Genomic DNA, 20,088 nt, shown 5'->3' with positions numbered 1-20,088 from the left:
CCTTAAAGTAGATGCCACAAACTATCAAACAGTACAGTAGTACTGTTTAAGTAGGGATCGCACCGAAAATTTCACACGCTGCCCAAAATCCTGCCGTCAAAAATCATCCTAGAGACATTTTACGAGACAAAAATCACCTTTACGGAACCATATAATACATAATATATAACAAAATACTTACAGGTGGCCAGATATAAAATTTATTTTTAAAATGCCAAAACTCGAATTTAGTCTCATTGCCTCACTCACTGACCACAGTCGCAAGGCTAGAGGCAGTGCACGGTCACCATTTTATGCCACAATAACAAGCTCACCAGTGGGATGTGCCTTTTGGGGTTCCGACAAGTGTAGGCCCTCTGCGCCTTGTCTTTTCTTTTATCTTCAATCAGGTTGCTTGTCTTCTTCTTCATCCAACAAAACCATATCGAGGCATTAATTTTCCATATCAACTCTTTCTTTCAGCAGCATATTTAGACGACACAGAATTATTTCAAAGCTGGATTTCAGAAGTGCTTCAGTTCTGACGCTACTATAAGAAGTATACTGACTACTAGTAGATATCTGTAACTTCATCAGTGGCAGATCCAAAGGGGAGCACAGAGGGCACATGCCTCCCCCCAAAAAAAAATTATAAAAGATCGAGATACTCTAATAGAGCAGTCAGTCAAATACTTTAATAGAACAGTCACCACATATAACACTATTGAGAATCCTCCACAGTTGCTGACTATGAAAACTAACATCTGCAGCACTATTCCATACATAGGCACACTTAGCCTGCTAAAAATATTTTGTAAATGAAATGCATATTGTCTTGTGTATGCCATTCTTTAGGCTCATATAATATAACTGACTGTCACTTATCCCTTGATCAATGTATAGTCCACTTAGAAAGCAGCATGATTTAGACTTTTGTGCATAAAACCACTCTACATCAAAATTTTTAGTCCGAACATAATTATGAAATACCTTTAGTTTCTGGGGGCTGTGCCCCCCAGACCCCCTGCTCCATATACCAATACTACCCTGGTGCAGCCCCCTTTTCCAAACCCTGTATCCGCCCTTGTTCACAATTAGGATCCCGTTCGCGATAGATTTGTGACTGCACCCATCAAATAAAGATCTATAGGTGGACTAATAGTGATAGAGTACAGAGACCCCACCTCTTAATAATCTAGCTATTTACTTTACAGTAAACAAGATCACCTCACTCCTTATTGGTCTAGCCAGCTGCACACCCCTTGGCTGACTCAACTAGGGACTTCCCACTGTGCTATACTGTAATACCATCATTCATCTCTTGTTTCACTACTTTTTATTGCATAGATCCCTATTTCATTTTCAAATTAACAATTTTTTAAAATACTAGTTTTAATGGACTAATTAGTATCCATTTTAGTATCAGGCAACAGCTAAGCTGGACTTGCAATGGGCCACACTCCCCTAAATGATCAGAACATGCCACACACCACAGACCACACTTCTGATAATCAGGCTACACCTCTCAACGATCTAGCTCCATAGAAAATGAGGGTATTGTACCACTCCCCCTACAGTGTAGCTTAATCTACTGCACAGTAGATCCAATACAGCAGTCACAACCACATGTGTGTTTTATAACTATACTCTAGCAAAAAAAAGTTACTAAACTAGTGTATTATACCAGTAGGAATTAAATATATCTGCAGGTATAGACAATCTCTCTTGTTTCACTACCTTTTAGCAATTCCCTTGTTTCACTACTTTTTATTTCAATGATCCCTAATCAAACTAAATTTTCCTTATACTTGTAACATTTGTGATCTGTTATTGAATAAGAGCCTAAAGTCATATATTTTGTACACGTGATCATGACTGTTTTGTGGCAAGTTTGGTTAACTACTTAGTACCAGATCTAATCAATTTATATTGTCTCTCCTGTACTTCTCATGGTGCCAAACAACACTGCACTACTGTATGTGAAAGTCTAGTATTATACACTTGCATTTGCATATAGTGCATATGTGTTTAATAACTGTACTTTTTATACCCTGTATATAGCCTCAACCCAAACACCTTCTCCACTGTTGGTTAGAACATCTAGCTTGGTTGGACATAAATCAACGGTCAGCTTGAAAGATGAACTTGAGTCGTCCGATAGTGAACCTTACTGCTCTCCCACTGTGGAAGCTCGCAGAGACATTGATGAAAAGGCTTTTTTAAAGAATGCAATAGAGTCTGCAATGGATTATCTTAAAAGAAGTCTTGCTATTATGATCAAATCAATTATGTCTCGACTATATGGAACTAAGGAAGTGTTGACAAAATTGCACCAAATAAATTCAGAATTGCAGCACTTGGAACAGGGAGCAGTCACAAAACAGCAAAAATCTACCCTCTCTGGAAAGAAAGCTATCTTTGATAGCTTAGTTAATAGCCGTTGCAAGTTTTGGAATCAAGATTGCTCAAATGCTCAAGATTGGGTGTATCACAGTAGACAAAAATTGCCACGTAAAAAGGATCCACAGGAAGAATGGAAAGAATTGACAGAAGATTTGAAGACGTGGAAGTTAGATATTTGTTTGAAGTTGATCAATCGTGCCACTCACGATAAAGTGCCATTATTTGCTTCTCAACATGTTTGTTTTAAAACTGATAATAATGTAGAGTACAACTTTAAAACAATGGCTGACAAAGCTACTGTTGTTCGCAATTTCTATGCACATCCAGCTACATACAAAGATGTCATTGAAAGGTATGCACAAGATTTTAGAATTGTAGAGGAGTTTGCAATTAAGGTTTTGCTCTGGGTTGAGCAAGAAGATGGGGACACACAGCTCAAGACTTTATGCCAAGAAAATCTTCGGTGTATTCAACAAAAGCAAAATGCATATCGGTTTAAACATACTGCCAAATGGGACAAAGTACTAGATGGCCTTAAAAATTTGAATTTTAACGACTTTGAGTACATACTAGTGTCTACACCTTGTACTGGTAGTGCAGGTGTTACAATCTGTGCAAGTGAGCTTGCACAATTGAGCAATATTCCTTGGGCTGCGGTTGTTGATTATGACATTTCTAGTAGAAAACAAAATGGCCTTTTGCATTCCCTTTGTGAAACAGAAGGAGGGCAGTATAAATTGAAAGTTTCCTGCCAATCACCTTATAAACGCACTGTTATTCCCTTTTCCTATGTGGATATTAGTGGTGCTGAAAGAGGGGAACTTTGTCGAGATGGCCGTATTCCATGGATATTTCCTCATGGTGAATCACAAAACAAAAGTAATGAAGCATGCCCCTTTAGTAATCACCAGCAGTATCGATTGATAGTTAGGAAGCCACTAGTAGCATCCATGCGGAAAATCACTTCAACCATCACTCAAAATAAAACTCAAGGTGCAGTAAGTGTGGTGCTTTGCTATGGAGATTATGGTTACAAGAGTGAACGGCTCCCACATGAGAATTTTTTGGATGATTTGAGACACCTTTGTAACAATCTTGCAGATGATGGCGGCTATGTTGTTGTCTTGTCAGACAGTGTGTTCTTAGCAGAATATTTGAAACCTTTGCCAGTTTTTATATTTCCATTGAAAGTATTCTGTAAAACAATTCAAGAGAAGTTAACTTTTGGTCAAGGCGAATTGTCTCCATTAAACATGCCAAGTTTAGCTGGGCTACGACGAATATCCTTTGATGCAGAGGACTTTGACCTAATACACGAGTGTGTTGCTGAACATGAATTATATCAGTATCGGGTACAAAAGTTAATTGAGCTTCAACAGCAAAACGAAATAGTTTCTGATACTGTTGTAAGAAGTGGTATCCAGTATGAGCTAAGAGAAAACTTTTACAAAGGACAAACAGTAACTTGGATTTCACTTGATGCAGACCATGCCATCACTAGAAGAGAAGAAAGCGAAATCACCAACAGCATACGAGAGTTACTCAAAGATCGTGTATATGAGAAAACAGAGCCAGCCAAGTATGTAATTTACCATACTGGTGGAGCTGGTGCTACTACGTTAGCCAGAAAAATCATATATACTCTTCGAAAAGAGTTTCCTTGTGTAATCCTGAAATCAAGTTACAAGCATTCTGATGGGAAGATAAAAGGCACCAGCCAAGCTTTGAAAAGTCTGTATGAAGACCGCCAGTATCCCATACTGATGCTTATTGATGAAGAACCTTCTTTCAAAACAATACCTAATCTTACCAAATGTGTACAAGCCAATGGAACCCCAGTAGTATTTCTTCAAGTTCAGAGGTTTGACCCTAGCAAGTCAGAGCCTGCAGAACAAGAAGTAAAAGGCTCAAAGAATGGCTATATTCTTCCTAGTGCTTTACACAAAGATGATGCTATTAAACTTAAGCACAAACTGTATGTAGCATTTGGGCATGACAAAATTTCAGCTGGTGATCGTAATGTTGCAGAAATGGAATCAGCAGTGGTTGTTCCAAGTGAAGGTGACAAAGTTACTGATCTTGTTCAGAATGGAACAATATTTGAGCAAGAGCATAAAAAAAGTGGTCTAGGTGCTTATTATTTGGTAAAAGTTCGTTGGGATAATCAGAAAGAGGAAATGTGCATCATTGGATCATTTGCAGGAAAAGCTAATGCCAGCAAATACAGATCAGTGTATTTAAATGCAGAAATTTCTCGTGTTTATGAAACTTTCCATTTTTATGGTATAATGTACTTGGATGAAGAATTTCGAGAGCCAATGCGTAAACACATTAAGAATTGCTTAAGTAGAATGCTTCCCCAAGGAAGGAAACCAGATGACATGTTTCACAAACAGCTACTGGTATTGGCCTATCTTTCCATACTGTTTGCCTTTAAGGTGTGTGAATCCATCCATATTAAATCTTTTGAATACCTTTGTTACATGGTTACAAAATCAGGTAGGACTGAAAAGTTTAACCTTGAGCCATTCATACCTAACGCTGCTTTGCAATTTATGATCATCACACGAGAGGGTCAGTTTCGAATAATCCATCCAATTGTAGCATATGAAATAATCAAGTTTTATTCATCAATGTCGTCATCTTCATTTCCCTTTCCACCAGAATTTGTATGTGACTTTTTGAAATACATGCTACCAGAAATAGAATATCCAAATAAAGAAGCTACATTGGCTATTAATAGATTATTGAGATATCGAGAATATGTTGATGATGGAACTGGCCACCTGACAAGAAAACCATTTTCTGAGCTGATCTTGACACTCCATAAGCAAAATCCACAGCATGCAATTCAAGTATTAGATTATTCAGCAGACTTGATTAATGATTGTCATTCATATGCTCACTATGCACGCTATATGTCAAAAAAGATTCAAGAGCATGACAGAGCTCTAGAAATTTTAGGACATGCTGAAAAGTTAGCTTATCAGTTTTTTGAAGAAGGTCTAGTACTCAACATCAAAGGTGATATTTATCGTGAAAGGCTTGAGATGTATGTGAAGAATAATGATAGTTTAGATTGGGATGATGTTAACAATAACAAGGCTTTTGAGTTCCATTTCAGAGCTTGCCAGGCTTACCAAGAATCCTTCAAAAAGCACCATGATGACTTTCCATTGTTTAATGAACTTAATGTTCGACTAAACCTACTTGAGGCAATTAAAAGAAAATGCAAGTTGAATGAAAAGAAGTTTGTCAAGTTTATTCACTGCATACAGGATGAAGAAGTTGCTAAATCCACTGACACATGTTTCCATCTAGTAAAAGAACTGAAGGACTATATATGTGTTGAGGATGGACAGAGAGACTTAGACGGTTGTGCTGATGAAGCACATTTGAAAAGCCTTGAAAGTCGCTTACTAAATATAATTGGTTCAAGCAAAGAAAAACGGAAGGAAATCTTGTACGAGCTCATGACAAAGTTTGCTGCATACGTAAAGGTGCCCAATGTCAGGAGAAGTTATATTCACCTTTGTCAATTAGATTCTGGAGCCTCAGTTAAAGATATGGATACTTGTTTACAAATTTTAGAGAGTAACTTTACATCAGTGGGACATGCAGATAGAGATATGCTTAACTGGCTTTTAATTGTTCGAAACTTGCCTAATATTGGAGGTAACGTTAAAAAGGTTGAAGAAAAATTGCTTTCATGGAAACAACAAGGTCCATGCATGACTGCTGGTAAACACCACATCCAAGCCCAAAATAATCCAATTTTTGTGAATTTCTATCTTACTGTATGCTACTTTATTCAAATGGTGGAAGCTGAGGCAGAAGAGATCCCACAAATTGTGAAGAAATTCAACATCGTTCACCAGGAAATGAAGCAACAAAGTAAAAACAATAAGTTACGATTTAGAATCAAGGAATGGCTGCATAAAGATGGAGTTGGCTTTGGCAGATTAAAGTCTGGACGTTTTATTCAAAATGATATGATGCAATTACCTGGATTAATGGGAATACCATCCTGGCCAGAGGCACTACAGAGTAGAGGAGAGAAAGGATTTCCATACATCACCTGGATGGGTCTTCAGATACCTTTTGACGCTAAAAGATATTCCAACTGCCATTACAAGCAAGGAGACAGAGTTTCATTTGGTGTGGGATTTACTCTAAGAGGCCCACAAGCCATAGTATTTACTTCAGACTCACCAGCCAGTGCACAGAACAGTCCTTGCAAAAGAAATTCACAGCAAGGCTCCCAAGCTGTAGGCAACTCATCTCAAACGTTTAGTTACTCACAAGCAGCGAAGACTACTAAAACTGATAGAAGATCACAAAAGAAGTTAAAATAAACTGCACTCCCCCTCCCAATAGTTTACACTAAATGCACTAGGTTTTACACATACTTTATTGTACAAAGTTCTACACATATTATACAGTAATGCGATTATCTCATATTATCAGGAGATGGTGTCTGTTGTATTTGCATGTGTTCTTGTAGTCGTAATGACAATCGTTGGGTCATCTTGATGTACTTGTCCACACAGTGCATAGTACAATCAGCCTGTAGGGGTGAAAAGGTGTAAATTTTAGTAGCATTGAGCAATAGTTGAAGGAGAGCACATAGTGTTATAAAGGATTTAATAATAGAGGAGATCAATATCTAACCAGTACACAGGGCCTATTCTGCGTAAGTCAAAGGGATTCCATCAGAGTGTTATAATTATACACACTTGAGTCATGGTGTGTATGTGTACTTGAGTTTTATAATTTAAAAGTGAAATTAATTATCTTATTAGACTGTATGGTGGCTACAAGAGTTGATGACTTTACCTCCTACTCAATTATCAACTCTATTGTTCAGGCGGCAGAACAATGAAATGTGATAACTACCTCTCCTCTACTATTAACTCTTGGTTATAATAATTGTGCAAAAGGTTTTGTCTCCGCCAGACACTTTACAACTATAGAAAGACACTATGACTGTTACAGGTTGCTGGGTACAAGACTGACAGTTTGCTAAGGGTAAATATCCTGCATTTCAGAAATTCATTATTTTATAAAATTAATGTGATTGAAATTTGCCTAACTAACTAACCAACTGCCATATTCGTTTACTTAACATTCCCTTGACTACAAGCATACTACTGTGTGCAACATATAGACCAACTAATGCAACACATTAATTTGTGGTATACTGAATAACTTGTATCCCTAGTGATAGTATAATTTGCTTACAGGACATGCAACTGTCAACAAGAACTTAAAAAGTTAATTTACACAACAAATAAATGTCCTCACTTCTTGTTTGGTCAGTCTTCTAGTAGTGAAGTCATTAACACAATCAGTAAAACAACTCTCAGTGACTTGATTGAAAGTACTCATAAAATCCTTGAACTACAAAAAAAGTGACAGCAATGCTTACAGTAGTACTGTTTCTAATCCTAGCTGTGAAAAAGGGTGCGGCCTTCCAAAAATATGCTAGCATGAAAAAGATGTGATATCAATGATGTCAATTAAATTGTAATGTTACAAAATTATAATATCCAATCTTTTTCACACTAGCCTATTTTTGGAAGGCAACTTAAATTTTCACAACTTGGCTATTTTGAATTAGATATTATCTCCTTTTGCAAAATATGCAAGCGCCAGTGGGCTGGCTTTGCATAACTGGGGCTGGTTTTTATCCATCATTTTTATTGTTCTACAGGCAAACAGAAAACTAGATTATAAATCACATTTTAAATTACTTTTTGCATTATTTTGTAACTTCATATTATGTTGTATCAAGAGTATATAAAAAGGGTTTGGGAGGTCCCTGGTTCAAACCCTGGTCAAATCTTTTTACTTTTTCTTGGTGACTATTCTATTAGAGTTCTCAATCATGTGTTTGGTTTTTTGCTAATACTCCCAGTACTTTCAAATTCACGCTACAATGGTCAACTTATCTGCAGACCAATTTCAACTTGTTTCTATAAGTGGCTTACTCTGTAGGCACGACAAAAAATCAAACTTGTAAGTTTAAAACTTAGCAGTGTGTTATGCAATCCTTACACAAATCGAAAGATGAATGCATTATATAGTACGATAGTACTGTATATTAGGGATCATAAAAGGTTTGGGCTTTTCTGGCCAACATATCATCCTAAAACCAGCCTCTTTATGGAGCCTTGGCAGTATTGATTAGAAATTCATAAGTACCTGAAACGTTTCCAATAGGTTGCTACAAAATCATTTATAAAAATTAATAATTTACTACTGACTGCCTGACTTCAGACAAGCATAACTCGATAATGGCTTAGGCTTGATTTTTCCACTGTTCGATATCACTTCAACCGGACACATGCCTTTTGGCATACAGCATCATATCTGCTACCCTCTACAGTTACAATGGCTAGAGGACACATCCTGATCGGCTAAGTATCAATCGGAACGAGTTGAGTGGTACAACAGTGGTATCCACTTCACATTGCTTGGAAGGTGTTTGGGGCTCTTAGCTCTTGTTAAATGGCTAAAGATGTCACTTACTATGACGTTGTTGGTTGAGTGGATACAAATGGATGGTTTAAGATAGGCCTGGTTTTCTGAGTTGTTACTCGATGTAATATGGTGGCAAAGTATCACAAAGTTTGGGGGTTGTAAAATCACTTTCACAATGCTCATGCTATATTTCAAGTATTTTTCTGGTAATTAAGTCTATTGAGGGGTGTTCTAGTGTATCCTTTTACTGTCTACTAAATGTTGAAGAGGATAAATCCTTCGTATTACTAAAAACGCCAGGAAGTGTCCAGTTTTACAGGAAACATTTACGATAATTAATGGAAGACCATATAATGAAGTACAACATGAAGTGGCGTGTTGATAAGTGTCAATGAAGTCAGTACGTAATCCTGGGTATGTAGTATATAATATCTATGTTGCAATCATAAACAGTCCAACTGATGTACTAGCTAATACTTTGTACAGCTGGGTATACAAAACCATGCATCCATGCATGCTGGCATCCAAGCCAGCACCTTAAATGCATACATCTTTAGACCATTGCATGCATGAGTACAGTAGGACCTCAATCTCGATTATTCAAACCTCAATTATCTGAACAATATAAGTGACTGCTCTATTAGAGTATTTCATCATTATGTGAATGTAATTAGAGTAAGTGTATGTTCTATTATAGTAGTTGAACAGAACTCTGTTATTAAGAAATTGGCCTCATTTATCTGAATAAATTTTGTGATTGAACTGGCACATAGATATTCGGATAATGGAGGTCCTATTGTATTAGCAGTTGAGTACACCATACTTTTGAGACCGTCCATGAACAAAACAGCTCAGGAGTTCAGTCCACAAAGCATTTCAGCTGCAGCAAGGACAATATAGAAACATGTAGCATGGGGAGTTATACCAGTGCACAAGCTAAAATGCTGGAAGTGCATGCAATCTAGCGCCAACATGTATATTTAGCTAGTTGAACCACATCCAAGGCTTAGCTAAAACTTTACAGTATACATCTTTGATTAGTTATAGTGAGTTGAACTACAGTTGATTAGTGTTTAGTAAGTCAGTTGCATGCTGGAGGTATGTTAACATCCTGGGCTAGTATCTATAAAAAAAAGCTGAAATTGGTTGCCAGAGCATCAGTTGCAAGAACACAAAACATAAAGTAGTGTGTCATGCAGCCAAGAAAATCAGCACACTACACCGTGAGTCAGGGGCGTAGGGAGGGGGGGTTCCGGGAGGTTCAGGAACCCCCCCTGTAAAATTTAGACTTCTGCAAGCAGGATCCTAACACACCATTTAGTGTGGCAGGACAAAATGAGTGAGTTGATAAAACTTACATTCATCTCTCAGGGAAGGATTTACAGAGGTAACATGAGCCCTCTACAAAACTTGTTAAAAAGATCGATATACTCTAATAGAGCAGTCAGGTATATACTCTAATAGAGCAGTCAGGTATACTCTAATAGAACATACCATGTCCATATGAAGTTTTTCAGACATTCCAACATTAAATGCAAAACTTAGCATGACCTTATACTGCTATAGCTTTGGTGTGCAGTGTTTAAAGATATAGAGCTCCAGTAATTTATCACTTGTGTTATACAAAATTAATTCATGCTATGCATATTTGTATAGTTATATTGTTTTGATTGTCATTTGTATCAGTGGATTCATGGCTCCTATACCACAGTGAGATATAACCATCACTTACAGATTACTATATGTATCTCTATGTGTTATGCTGTCTGTTTCCACTGGGTGACTTTATCTAGTACTACCTTCATCCCTGGGGCACTTAATGCATCATAATTAATGTACTTTTTGCATAAAATATAGTAATTTGCTGAGTTTTGATTTATTAAAATATTGAAAGTCTCTCAGCGGCTGGGGGCTGTGCCCCCAGACCCCTGCTTCTAGTAACTCAATGCTGGTGCTGGAACCCCCCTTCAAAAAATCCTGGCTACGCCCCTGTGTGAGTATATTTACAGGAAGAAGCAAAACACAATTTTCATGCATACATAGCTCTGTGCTCCGTTCATGAATTGGAATCATTTTTATACTGCAAACACCCTCCACCTTTAGCACCCCCATACCAAATTTGAGCAAGATTGCCCAACGCAATTGTGAAATACGAGTGTTCAAAATTCAGCTTAATTTCTTTGCTTTTTCTTCTTCATTTATGGGGTTTGTGTAGCTCACTTTGGTATACTTTAGGAACATATTTGTAGATGTGACAATAACTCAGCCTTTTTTAATGCAAATAATCATCCAAAACTCTATGACTGTTTATCAGATTTGCACCAAACTTGGTACGTGATTGTGCTGCGGGTAAACCGCTTATGAGAATAACTTAAAGTAAAGCTGAGAATAGTACAACTACGATTTTATATATCACAATAACGATAGTATCACGATAGTTACTATCAGTTATTAAAGACACTCAACCTCACGTATACAAACACTTGAATACTCCAATTATGTACACACCACACATCTGCTTTTGTAACACTCCACTAAAAATTGTTATGTGTCAGTACTACAGTTGTTGTCCATGCTCAAGCTACTGGTCTTTTACAGTTTCAGAACTTCAACATATCTTTGCTTTTGTTATCCATATTTTTGACCAAGCACAGATATGGATAAGTAATCGCAATAACACGATAGTATACTATCAAGATCACGATTGTTACTGGCTATCACGATAATCGATTAATTGCTACTATCACTCAGCTCTAACCTAAAAATCAGTATGCGTACAGGTTAACCATCATAGCTCAAACCTTTTGTGGTTTAAAATGCTAGCAGAATTTGAATCAGGGACCTCCATACTGAACACCCAAATCTTTAACCACTGAGCGCTGTTATCATTTGTTCACTTCACTTAATTTCTACCTTATAAATGAAAATTCTAGCTAAAATCTACTCAATAGTAAAAGTTCATAATTTCATAGATCTATCAATGATTGTTCTACAACATTTTATATGTGAAATCCTCGAAAAATGTGTGCTCTATTAGAGTATTAAACTCTGCAATACAATACCACTGTAACTTCTCTAGTATTCTATCGATCAAAGCTGATATTACAGCCATTTTGGTACAGATCAGCAGGGTAGTACACTACTATTAAGACTTAATCGTGCCTTTGTTATCACACGTTTTGCAAGAAATATTGCGATACTCTAATAGAACAGTCACTGCAAAATCCTAATGGACAAAATAATAGTATACCTAAGGTGTTATAAAACATTATTGCAAATAAATACAAGCATTATAATATGACTTTATATAGCCATGAACAAGCAAGCACAAAATATAAAGCAAATATCAGTATTAACCTAGATCGGCTTTGGTATCAGATCAGCAGGTATATATTGGTACTTGTCTTATATCATTGTCATTGCACCTGTAAAAAAATGATTTGTGCAAAAACAAACCTCAAAGCCAGTTTATGGTTGGCTTTGGGGTATATATTTAAAATACAAACAGTGAAATCCATGCAAAAACAGCAAAGCTATGTAAAAAGGGTGTGACCATCAAAACGCCTTGGTGAAAAAAGTTGTGAAATCAAAAGTGGCGGCCATTTCATGGCTGCAATGATGTTAATGGGTTATAAATAATCGTTAACATCATTGCAGCCATTTCATGGCTGCCACCTTTGATTTCACAACTTTTTTCATCCAGGCTTTTTGAAGGCCACACCCTTTTTATACAGCTTGGCTGTTTTTGTATGGATAAGTTGATAATAGGTAGATATTTCCAGAGTCCAGCAATTTGGAATAAACAATGATGTTGAGTTACCAGATGTTATAGTTTCTAGTGATGCACCGATACCACTTTTTCACTACTAATCTGATACTGATACATTTGAGATAGAAATGGTTGATACTGATCCAATACCGATACTTTGTCCCACAGGCATTTCTCACAAGAAACAGCTAGTAAGTTAATAAACCAGCTTGCTAAATACATTTGCTATAACTTCATCAACTGCAGTTTGCTGGTTTTGTGGCTATCAATTACGAGAATAATAATAGTTTATGGCTTCAATGAATCTTATTTCATGGCTTAGTGCTGTTCCTCTGTACTAATAGTGTTAGTAGTTGGCTTCTTTTAACTCCATTCGATGCGCTATTTACGCTGTCATCTTCAAAAGTAATTAAATATTTGTCAGTTGCCTCGTCCTGCCTCCCATCACGTGTTAAATGGCTGTCTTGTGGCTTTACAACAAGGTAGGTATACTTATCACCATGATGCCGTGTTGTCACCCCTGATGGCTGAACTGCAAGCTTGTCTAAACAATGTTGAGCTGATCTGGATGACAAACGTGCATCAGATTCACAATTCCACCTTCTTTACTAGTATGCCCTTACCGGCCTGATATAGTTGTGTATAATGAAGAACTGAAAACCGTGTCATTACTGGAGCTCGCTTGCCCATTCAATTCTCATACTGACCTTACTGCTGCACGTCAACGTAAAGAAGGAAAGCCTGAGTACCAATAAATAGTTGCTGAGCTCAATCACTTGGGCTTTGTGAGTCAGTACTACACTGTAGAAATTGGCTGCCTTGGCCATTACCTTAAAGAAACCATTATGACTATGAAAAACATTTCAAAACAAAGTTTCTCCCACTCCAAAACAGTACTCGATAAAGCAGCAGCAATCGCTATCACTGCGTCCCAGAGAATATTCTTTGCTAGCAACAACCCGACTTGGACTAATTAAATAATTTGTTTTAATTGTTTGTTTTTGTTTTGTATCCATCCTTGCCATGGCTACTTTGACTTTGTGGTCGCATGTGACCCGAGGCAATATTTACCACTTCATCTCATTTGATGGTTTCAAAAAAAACAAAGCATCGTTTAAAGTATCGGTTGGTATCAGGTTTTTATAGCTTTACGATACAAGTCCGATACCTCCAAAAATAGGGTCAATACCGATACTATAGTATTAGTATCGGTGCATCACTAATAGTTTCAGAAGTTCTCCTGATCTTGTGCTATTTGGTAGTGCGACTTCTTTGTTAAAAGCCAAGAATAGTGTGACTGCTCTATTAGAATATCACAATGTTTCACAGTACTACATTCTCTCTTCGATGTCTTCTTTTATTAAACCACACGATTGATGGTAGCTATGCCACTGCCTTCCCCAATGATAGTTACAATGTGTGGGGTGACAACAAATGACTCCATTGATCTTAACACATGTTCGAGTACTAAGTCTATTATTAACCGAGTATCAAAATTCTTAACAAGTATTCAATTCAAGTATTTGTTATAATTTTTTAACCCTAGTTAAAATTCTCTAGAACAGTTTTGCTAGACTACTCTGATTGCATCAGACTCTTTTGTTTATTCAAAGACAGACCATGTACCACCAGATATAAGGGTGGAGTCCATTCTTCAGTTTTGTTTAAGTAAGAGTTCAATAATCAAACAGTACAGTAGTGCTGTATAGGGATCATGAAGAACTGGGCTTTTCTAGCCAAAAATATCACCCTATTCCCTTCATGACAGCTTGGCAACATTGCAAAAATATTCTCAGACCAACCCCAAACCCTTCCAATAAGTTTCTATGAAATTTTAAAATTTTCTATTTAACAGAATTTTATGCTGACTGACTGATCGATGCCTCCAGCCTAGCATAACTCGACAATGGATAAGGCTATGGGCTTGATTTCTTCACTACTCAACGTTTCTTCATCCCGAGATGTGCATTTTCGCCAACCGCAATATGTACAATGCATGCATCATTGCCCTCCTTTGTGTTCCAGTTCTTTTTGCTGACAACACAAGGTGTCAATTCACAGCGATAGCATGACACAGCTTTGTGTTGGTTATTATTCTTATCGCCCATATTTTCCGTAGCAACTGGATTGATTGAAGAGACGCTTCTCATACTGTTCTTTGTTTGAAATGCTGTGTAACGGGCTGTGAAAGCGAAGTGTAATGGCCACTTCAATTTCAAGTAGTTGGAGTGAACATAGCTGAAAGCAAAGCATAATGACCACTTAACTTTTGAGTCAGTAATTGATAGCTGGGGTGTGCGTTCAGATGAAAGCAAACTCTGGCGCCACCTTTCTTCTGATGTGTTAAGCATGGGTTCACCAGTCATAATGAGACAAAAAAGTAAACAAACAAGTATAAGAAAAAATTAGGAATTTGAAGTTTGATTAGAGACTACAGAAATAAAAAGTAGAGAAACAAGGGAGGTTGCCTACACCTGCAGATATACTAGTGCACATTCAATCCCTAATTCAGTCATGGGTATATATAGACTGAATTAGGGATTAATAATGTCCAATAGTATATCTGCATGTGTAGGCGACCTCCCTTGTTTCCCTACTTTTTATTTCTGTAGTCTCTAATCAAACTTAAAATTCCTACTTTTTCCTTTAACTTGTATAAAAAGAGAGGAAAGTGTCCTAGCCTGTATAAAACTTTGTTTTCTTTAGGTATCACGTCAACACATGGAGTGTTGACAATGTCACCAGTGGACTCCATAACTACAAAGGTATAAAAAAAAACTGAGTGGAGACTAACATATTGAATGAAAATATAAGTACTGTATTGCAACACATTTGTACAGAGTATGATACTCTAATTTTCTTCATACTTTCATACTTGTATGTTTACTTTTTTTGGTATCAAAGGAAAGAATGGTACCTTACATGTTGTACAATCAATTGTACAACTGAATGCACACCTGACTATTATTACTGAAATATGAGGTGGCCATTGTTTTCAGCTATGTTCCATCCATTGCATAAACAAAGAAAAGTACAAGAGGAGCCTCTACAATCATTCTACTTATTGTTACTATGGTTATGGACGATTCTTGTCATACACCTACGTATGCGGTAGTAGAGAAAGAAACAGGACACAAAGGAGGGCAAAGGTATGTAAGTCCATGATGCATGCACTACAGCTGCTGCAGTTGGTAAAATCATGTCTCAACGTCAAACAGTGAAGAAATCTAGCCCATAGCCTAAATCATATAGTATGCTTGGCTGAAGGCATCAGTAATCAGGCACCAGAAAATTTGAATTTTTTCTTTCAATTTCATAGAAACTCTTGCCTAAGGTGTATCAACAATTACAATGACTACTGAGTATAGTTACCATACCACATGGGAACACTACTATTAACTACTTGGTTTAGTACAAACTGCCATTTCAAACAGGAATGTATGTAAGGAGCACCCACCAATGCTAGCCTTTACTGCTGAATACTTACTCCATACCTGTCTTATGGCTACATCAATCTCTGTAGAAATTCAGATAATCGTTTCTTAATTCTTACAACAAAAAAATTATCATATTTCAACCAAAAATATATACATGGATGATCTCAATTTGGTAGTAAGCCATGTTCTACTATTAATTAAACTGTTCTATGTACAGCACACCCTGTTCTACATTTAAAACTGCGTATTAGCTATTAATGCATTAAGGGGTTAAACATGAGTAAGAATGTAACATGTTATTATTGCCTTGATCTATATATTCTGCATATATGAATTTCAAACCACTGAACCAACTGTTACCTATTTTGTACGATACTTTTGGTTTAGTGTGGCCTTTCTATAAGCATTTGATGAATTCAGGCCTACCAAGTCATAACATTCGGACATTGTCATATGCTCACAAACATGAAATGAGTTTAAAATCTGACAATGGATATTACATCTTCAGAACTAGTTCTATAGTAACATGTATGCTCAGCAACAGTATCAGAGCCTTGAGCAAACTCACAGCAATTCTAGAACTGACGGGGCACAGCATGAATGTTGTTGTATGGCTGTAGAATTTTAGGGGAGGGAGGGGGTTAGGGATGAAACTCCCAGAAGCTGCAAGATTTTTGTAATTTTATGGTTTTAACTTAATTAGTACTAAAACATGAAACTAACAAAGCCAATGTATACTACAACTGTTTCCAAGATTTTTAAAAACTTTTCAACAGGGGAGCCCCGTGCCCCCTTTAACCCCTGATTGAGTCGCCTATGTATCAAAGTATCCAAAGATGAGGTAGCAATTAAGATGATATATAGGTAAGCCTACCTAACATGATATGAACAGAACCACCACACAATACAAGATGAAGCTCAGGTAGCTGAGATAGCTATAATATGGTTACAGCAGCTAAGTTCAGAATTAGGGTCAACATACTTCAAACAATCAATTTGTGTACAAAATGTTTTTTAAGACCACATGAAGAATGTGGGGGTTAATTCAGAATGAAATAGCTATTGTAGTACCCAGACCTTATTAAAATGTACCTGACTATTTTATTAGAGTAGACTGCTCTATTAGAGTATGATGTGGAAAGGTAAAAGCCTCCTCCCCTGACATTGAAGTGGATATTCAGAGCCCATCTAGCCTTCCTTCTATGCCTAGTATGGAAGCAAGCTAGTTTATTATTACAATCATTAGATATTGAGATGAGAGAATAATGATGAAAACTAGTATGATGTTATTGATGACCAAATTTAGGCAGTGAGACATAGCAATGCAGTCGGGGGATCTGAAACACAAAATCAACAATAAGTGGACTTATCTTACTGGAGGACATCACTATTGAAATGGTTCTTAGATTGAGCAAGATGCTATGGGACAGGGTGCTGTGGACCGACGACTCAAAAGGGCATGACAAATATTGACGTATGTACTCCATTTTTTAATCAGCATGGAAGCCTAGCTGTAAATAACAGAAGTACACGCCTTTCCCACCCTCTTAATAATAGCTCAACCTCTTGAGTGATCCGTGTGCATAAAAAATTTCAGGACCGTCCAGTTCGATTGTGGTAATGCAATCACTACCTCGTGACTAATTTTGCAATCACCACATTGTTATGTATACCTCTACTGAACTCACTTGAGAGATTTCGAGTTGATTTTTCTGATCTTGTGAAAGGTTATCCATCTTCGCAAAACGTGCTCAATTCCGTAAATTAACGTTTTACACCTCGGTTCACACCTATTTTGTAATCTCAATCAGGAACTCACCGCAAATACTATGCAGGAACACTCTGGAGGTATTTGGAAAGTGTACGTAGCTCAGAACTTATAAGAGTTATTCTAAATTTCGTATAGCTATCTGTTTAAAGTATTGAGTATTCAGGGCCAGTTACTGGGATTAATCACAGAAGAAATATAGCTATGTCGTCGCAATCGTGTACACTGTATTTCGCGCTGATCGCTGCCTGTGGCGGTGTACTCGTCTCATCACAACCGTTTAGATTTGATGAGGAAACATGGAGATCAGGTAAGGTGTTGGATTGCTCAATCAAAGCCTAGGCGTTAGCTTACACTTGCCGGCCACCATGACTTATAGCTAGCTATACCTATAACAGCTTCATAACTTTGCCATAATATATTCGCTGTTTGTGTATATGCATTTATACTTTGTAGCTAATGTGTTGTTATGCTGGCTTGCTGTGTTTGTGTACAGTGAAGCCTGGACTGTGCCCAGACTCTCAGAGTGTTGATTCCCAACAGATTAGCAGCCATTGTGAGGATGACACCAGCTGTCAGGGTGCTAAGAAGTGCTGTAAGGCCAACACTGGTGCAATGATCTGCCTCAAGGCGGAGTCAAGTAATAGTGAGTTATGATATGGTCAAATTGATGGTGTACATAGCTACATGGTTTTGTCCTTAATGAATTAACTACTGTTGATGGTTGTGTTACTTGAGACCGCCCAGGGATTATGCCAGTGGTTTTTTTACCAGTAAGTTGGTCAACATTTGGGTAATCAAGCACTTATCAATTGCTCATGTAGTTTAGATTAGATCTTAGTGGAGAGTATGTATAACAAAAAAAGTAGCTACATGTGATGTTATAGTGAATCATTCTGTCTCTGGTGGGTAGATAATCTATGGTCTCATTTAGGTTGCAATATTCGGGGCACAGTGTTGCAGAGGGGAGAGTCAGTGATAGTGAATTGCTTCAACTGGTGGGTAACTAGTGTCATTGTATGGCTTTCCCAATTGTTGTTTATACCACAGCACATGCTTCAATGATACCACACTGATGTGTCCGAGCTATAACTGTTCAGGAGGTTAGTGGAATACCGTAAACGACAAAAGTTTGGCAAGACACTTAAGTTTGGCGAATCAACATGCAACAGGTTGGCAGACAAAAATTTGGTGAATTTACCATGGAACTATTATACTGAATAGCTGATAAGTTTGGCAAGTTTCCTTGATTCGCCAAACTTTAGTCACTCTGTCATTTATAGTAATGTTTGTTAGACCACATAAGGTCATATCTGTGGAGGCCAAGATCATGCATGTTACAAATTTTGTTTTTTTATAGTTCTACAAACCACAGGGGTTATTCACCTTGGGAGCTGTCCAGATAAGCCAGTAGATCCTGGAGAGTGTTTTGCACATTTGCCTTGTAGTGTGGATGCAGATTGTAATAAAGATCAGAAGTGCTGTGATGTCAGTTGTGGTGTTCCGATATGCATCGCAACGTTCCAATCACCAGGCGTAGGTCAGTTCATGTAGTGATTCAGACTTGATTGGTATTTTATTGCCCGACTGTTTGTCCAGGCTGCAGGAATGGTGATGATTATTATTCACCTGGCCTACGATCAAATGTTTCTAATTCTGAAGTAGACTGCGAGCAGTGGTACATGATTGTGTCTGTTGTTAAGTGATAACATTTACAGCTTCTACATAATCTTTTGTATCCAAACTACATTCATCTCATCAAATTTCACTAATAGAGTTTGTGGTCTCGGTAGATATCAAGCCACACTAATTTGGTTAGATATATCAGGTTACTAGGGCCTAGCCAATGTATCATTGAGTGATTAGTTTCTCACGTAGCTAGCCTATATTTAAATAAATAAACTTTTTGCGGACAATTATATGTATGTTATTTTTTGTCTTGTAGTTTGTGCGAGAGTGATGGACAATGGCATTGCCAACTTGAACAGTGTACAGCTAAATCAAGTTAGTAAAATAATTCAATGTAGTGGATAGATTTTAATTCTTTGTAGAAAAAAATGGAGCGGGAGTAGAAAAACGTGAGTGGGATTATGTAACGTACAGGGCACATCTACAATGTTCCACTACCTAGCGCTAATGTGTATAATTTTCCAGCTGTATGTGACATGTTTCATACCTGTAAACAATGACCCTCTAGTGATTCCACTACTAATTTCTCACTTACCAAATTGGGTTGTGGCACTAACATG

At 37.3% G+C, this 20,088-nt stretch overlaps 3 protein-coding genes across 6 annotated transcripts in view; 2 read left to right on the top strand and 1 right to left on the bottom strand.

Annotated features, from left to right (window-relative positions):
- Positions 1-6,927, top strand: part of LOC136237242 (uncharacterized) — a 25,882-nt gene extending 18,955 nt beyond the window's left edge. For both annotated transcript variants that reach the window (XM_066027574.1, XM_066027575.1), the window contains exon 4: positions 2,041-6,927. In XM_066027574.1, the coding sequence (XP_065883646.1) occupies positions 2,041-6,737 (4,697 nt within the window). In that variant the 3' untranslated portion in view covers positions 6,738-6,927. The remainder of the gene's footprint in view (positions 1-2,040) is intronic.
- On the bottom strand, positions 6,776-17,909 carry LOC136237246 (mitochondrial import inner membrane translocase subunit Tim9-like). Its single transcript, XM_066027582.1, has 3 exons — positions 17,760-17,909; positions 7,687-7,782; positions 6,776-6,949 (listed from the first exon to the last, which is right to left on the bottom strand). The coding sequence occupies exons 1-3, from the start codon at positions 17,805-17,807 to the stop codon at positions 6,833-6,835; spliced, it is 261 nt and encodes an 86-aa protein (XP_065883654.1). The 5' UTR covers positions 17,808-17,909; the 3' UTR covers positions 6,776-6,832.
- LOC136237244 (uncharacterized) overlaps positions 17,766-20,088 on the top strand; it is a 2,616-nt gene continuing 293 nt past the window's right edge. Inside the window, exons 1-9 of one of the 3 annotated variants that reach the window (XM_066027577.1) lie at positions 17,792-17,919; positions 17,978-18,149; positions 18,336-18,485; positions 18,774-18,837; positions 18,890-18,942; positions 19,200-19,379; positions 19,439-19,517; positions 19,785-19,843; positions 19,891-19,917. In XM_066027577.1, the coding sequence (XP_065883649.1) occupies positions 18,044-18,149; positions 18,336-18,485; positions 18,774-18,837; positions 18,890-18,942; positions 19,200-19,379; positions 19,439-19,517; positions 19,785-19,843; positions 19,891-19,917 (718 nt within the window). In that variant the 5' untranslated portion in view covers positions 17,792-17,919; positions 17,978-18,043. The other 2 variants (XM_066027578.1, XM_066027579.1) reach the window with 2 other exon arrangements.

The sequence above is a fragment of the Dysidea avara genome, chromosome 10, assembly GCF_963678975.1.
Source record: "Dysidea avara chromosome 10, odDysAvar1.4, whole genome shotgun sequence".
Classification (NCBI taxonomy): Eukaryota; Metazoa; Porifera; class Demospongiae; order Dictyoceratida; family Dysideidae; genus Dysidea; species Dysidea avara.
This window is presented reverse-complemented; position numbering and strand designations above follow the sequence as displayed.

Excerpts from the sequence above, each read along its gene's own strand:
- LOC136237246 (XM_066027582.1), bottom strand. The coding sequence starts at position 17,807 with ATGGATAACCTTTCACAAGATCAGAAAAATCAACTCGAAATCTCTCAA. Across the intron at positions 7,783-17,759 it reads ATCAACTCGAAATCTCTCAA|TTCAAGGATTTTATGAGTAC; the intron begins GTGAGTTCAGTA and ends CTTTTTTTGTAG. Across the intron at positions 6,950-7,686 it reads GAAGACTGACCAAACAAGAA|GCTGATTGTACTATGCACTG; the intron begins GTGAGGACATTT and ends TCACCCCTACAG.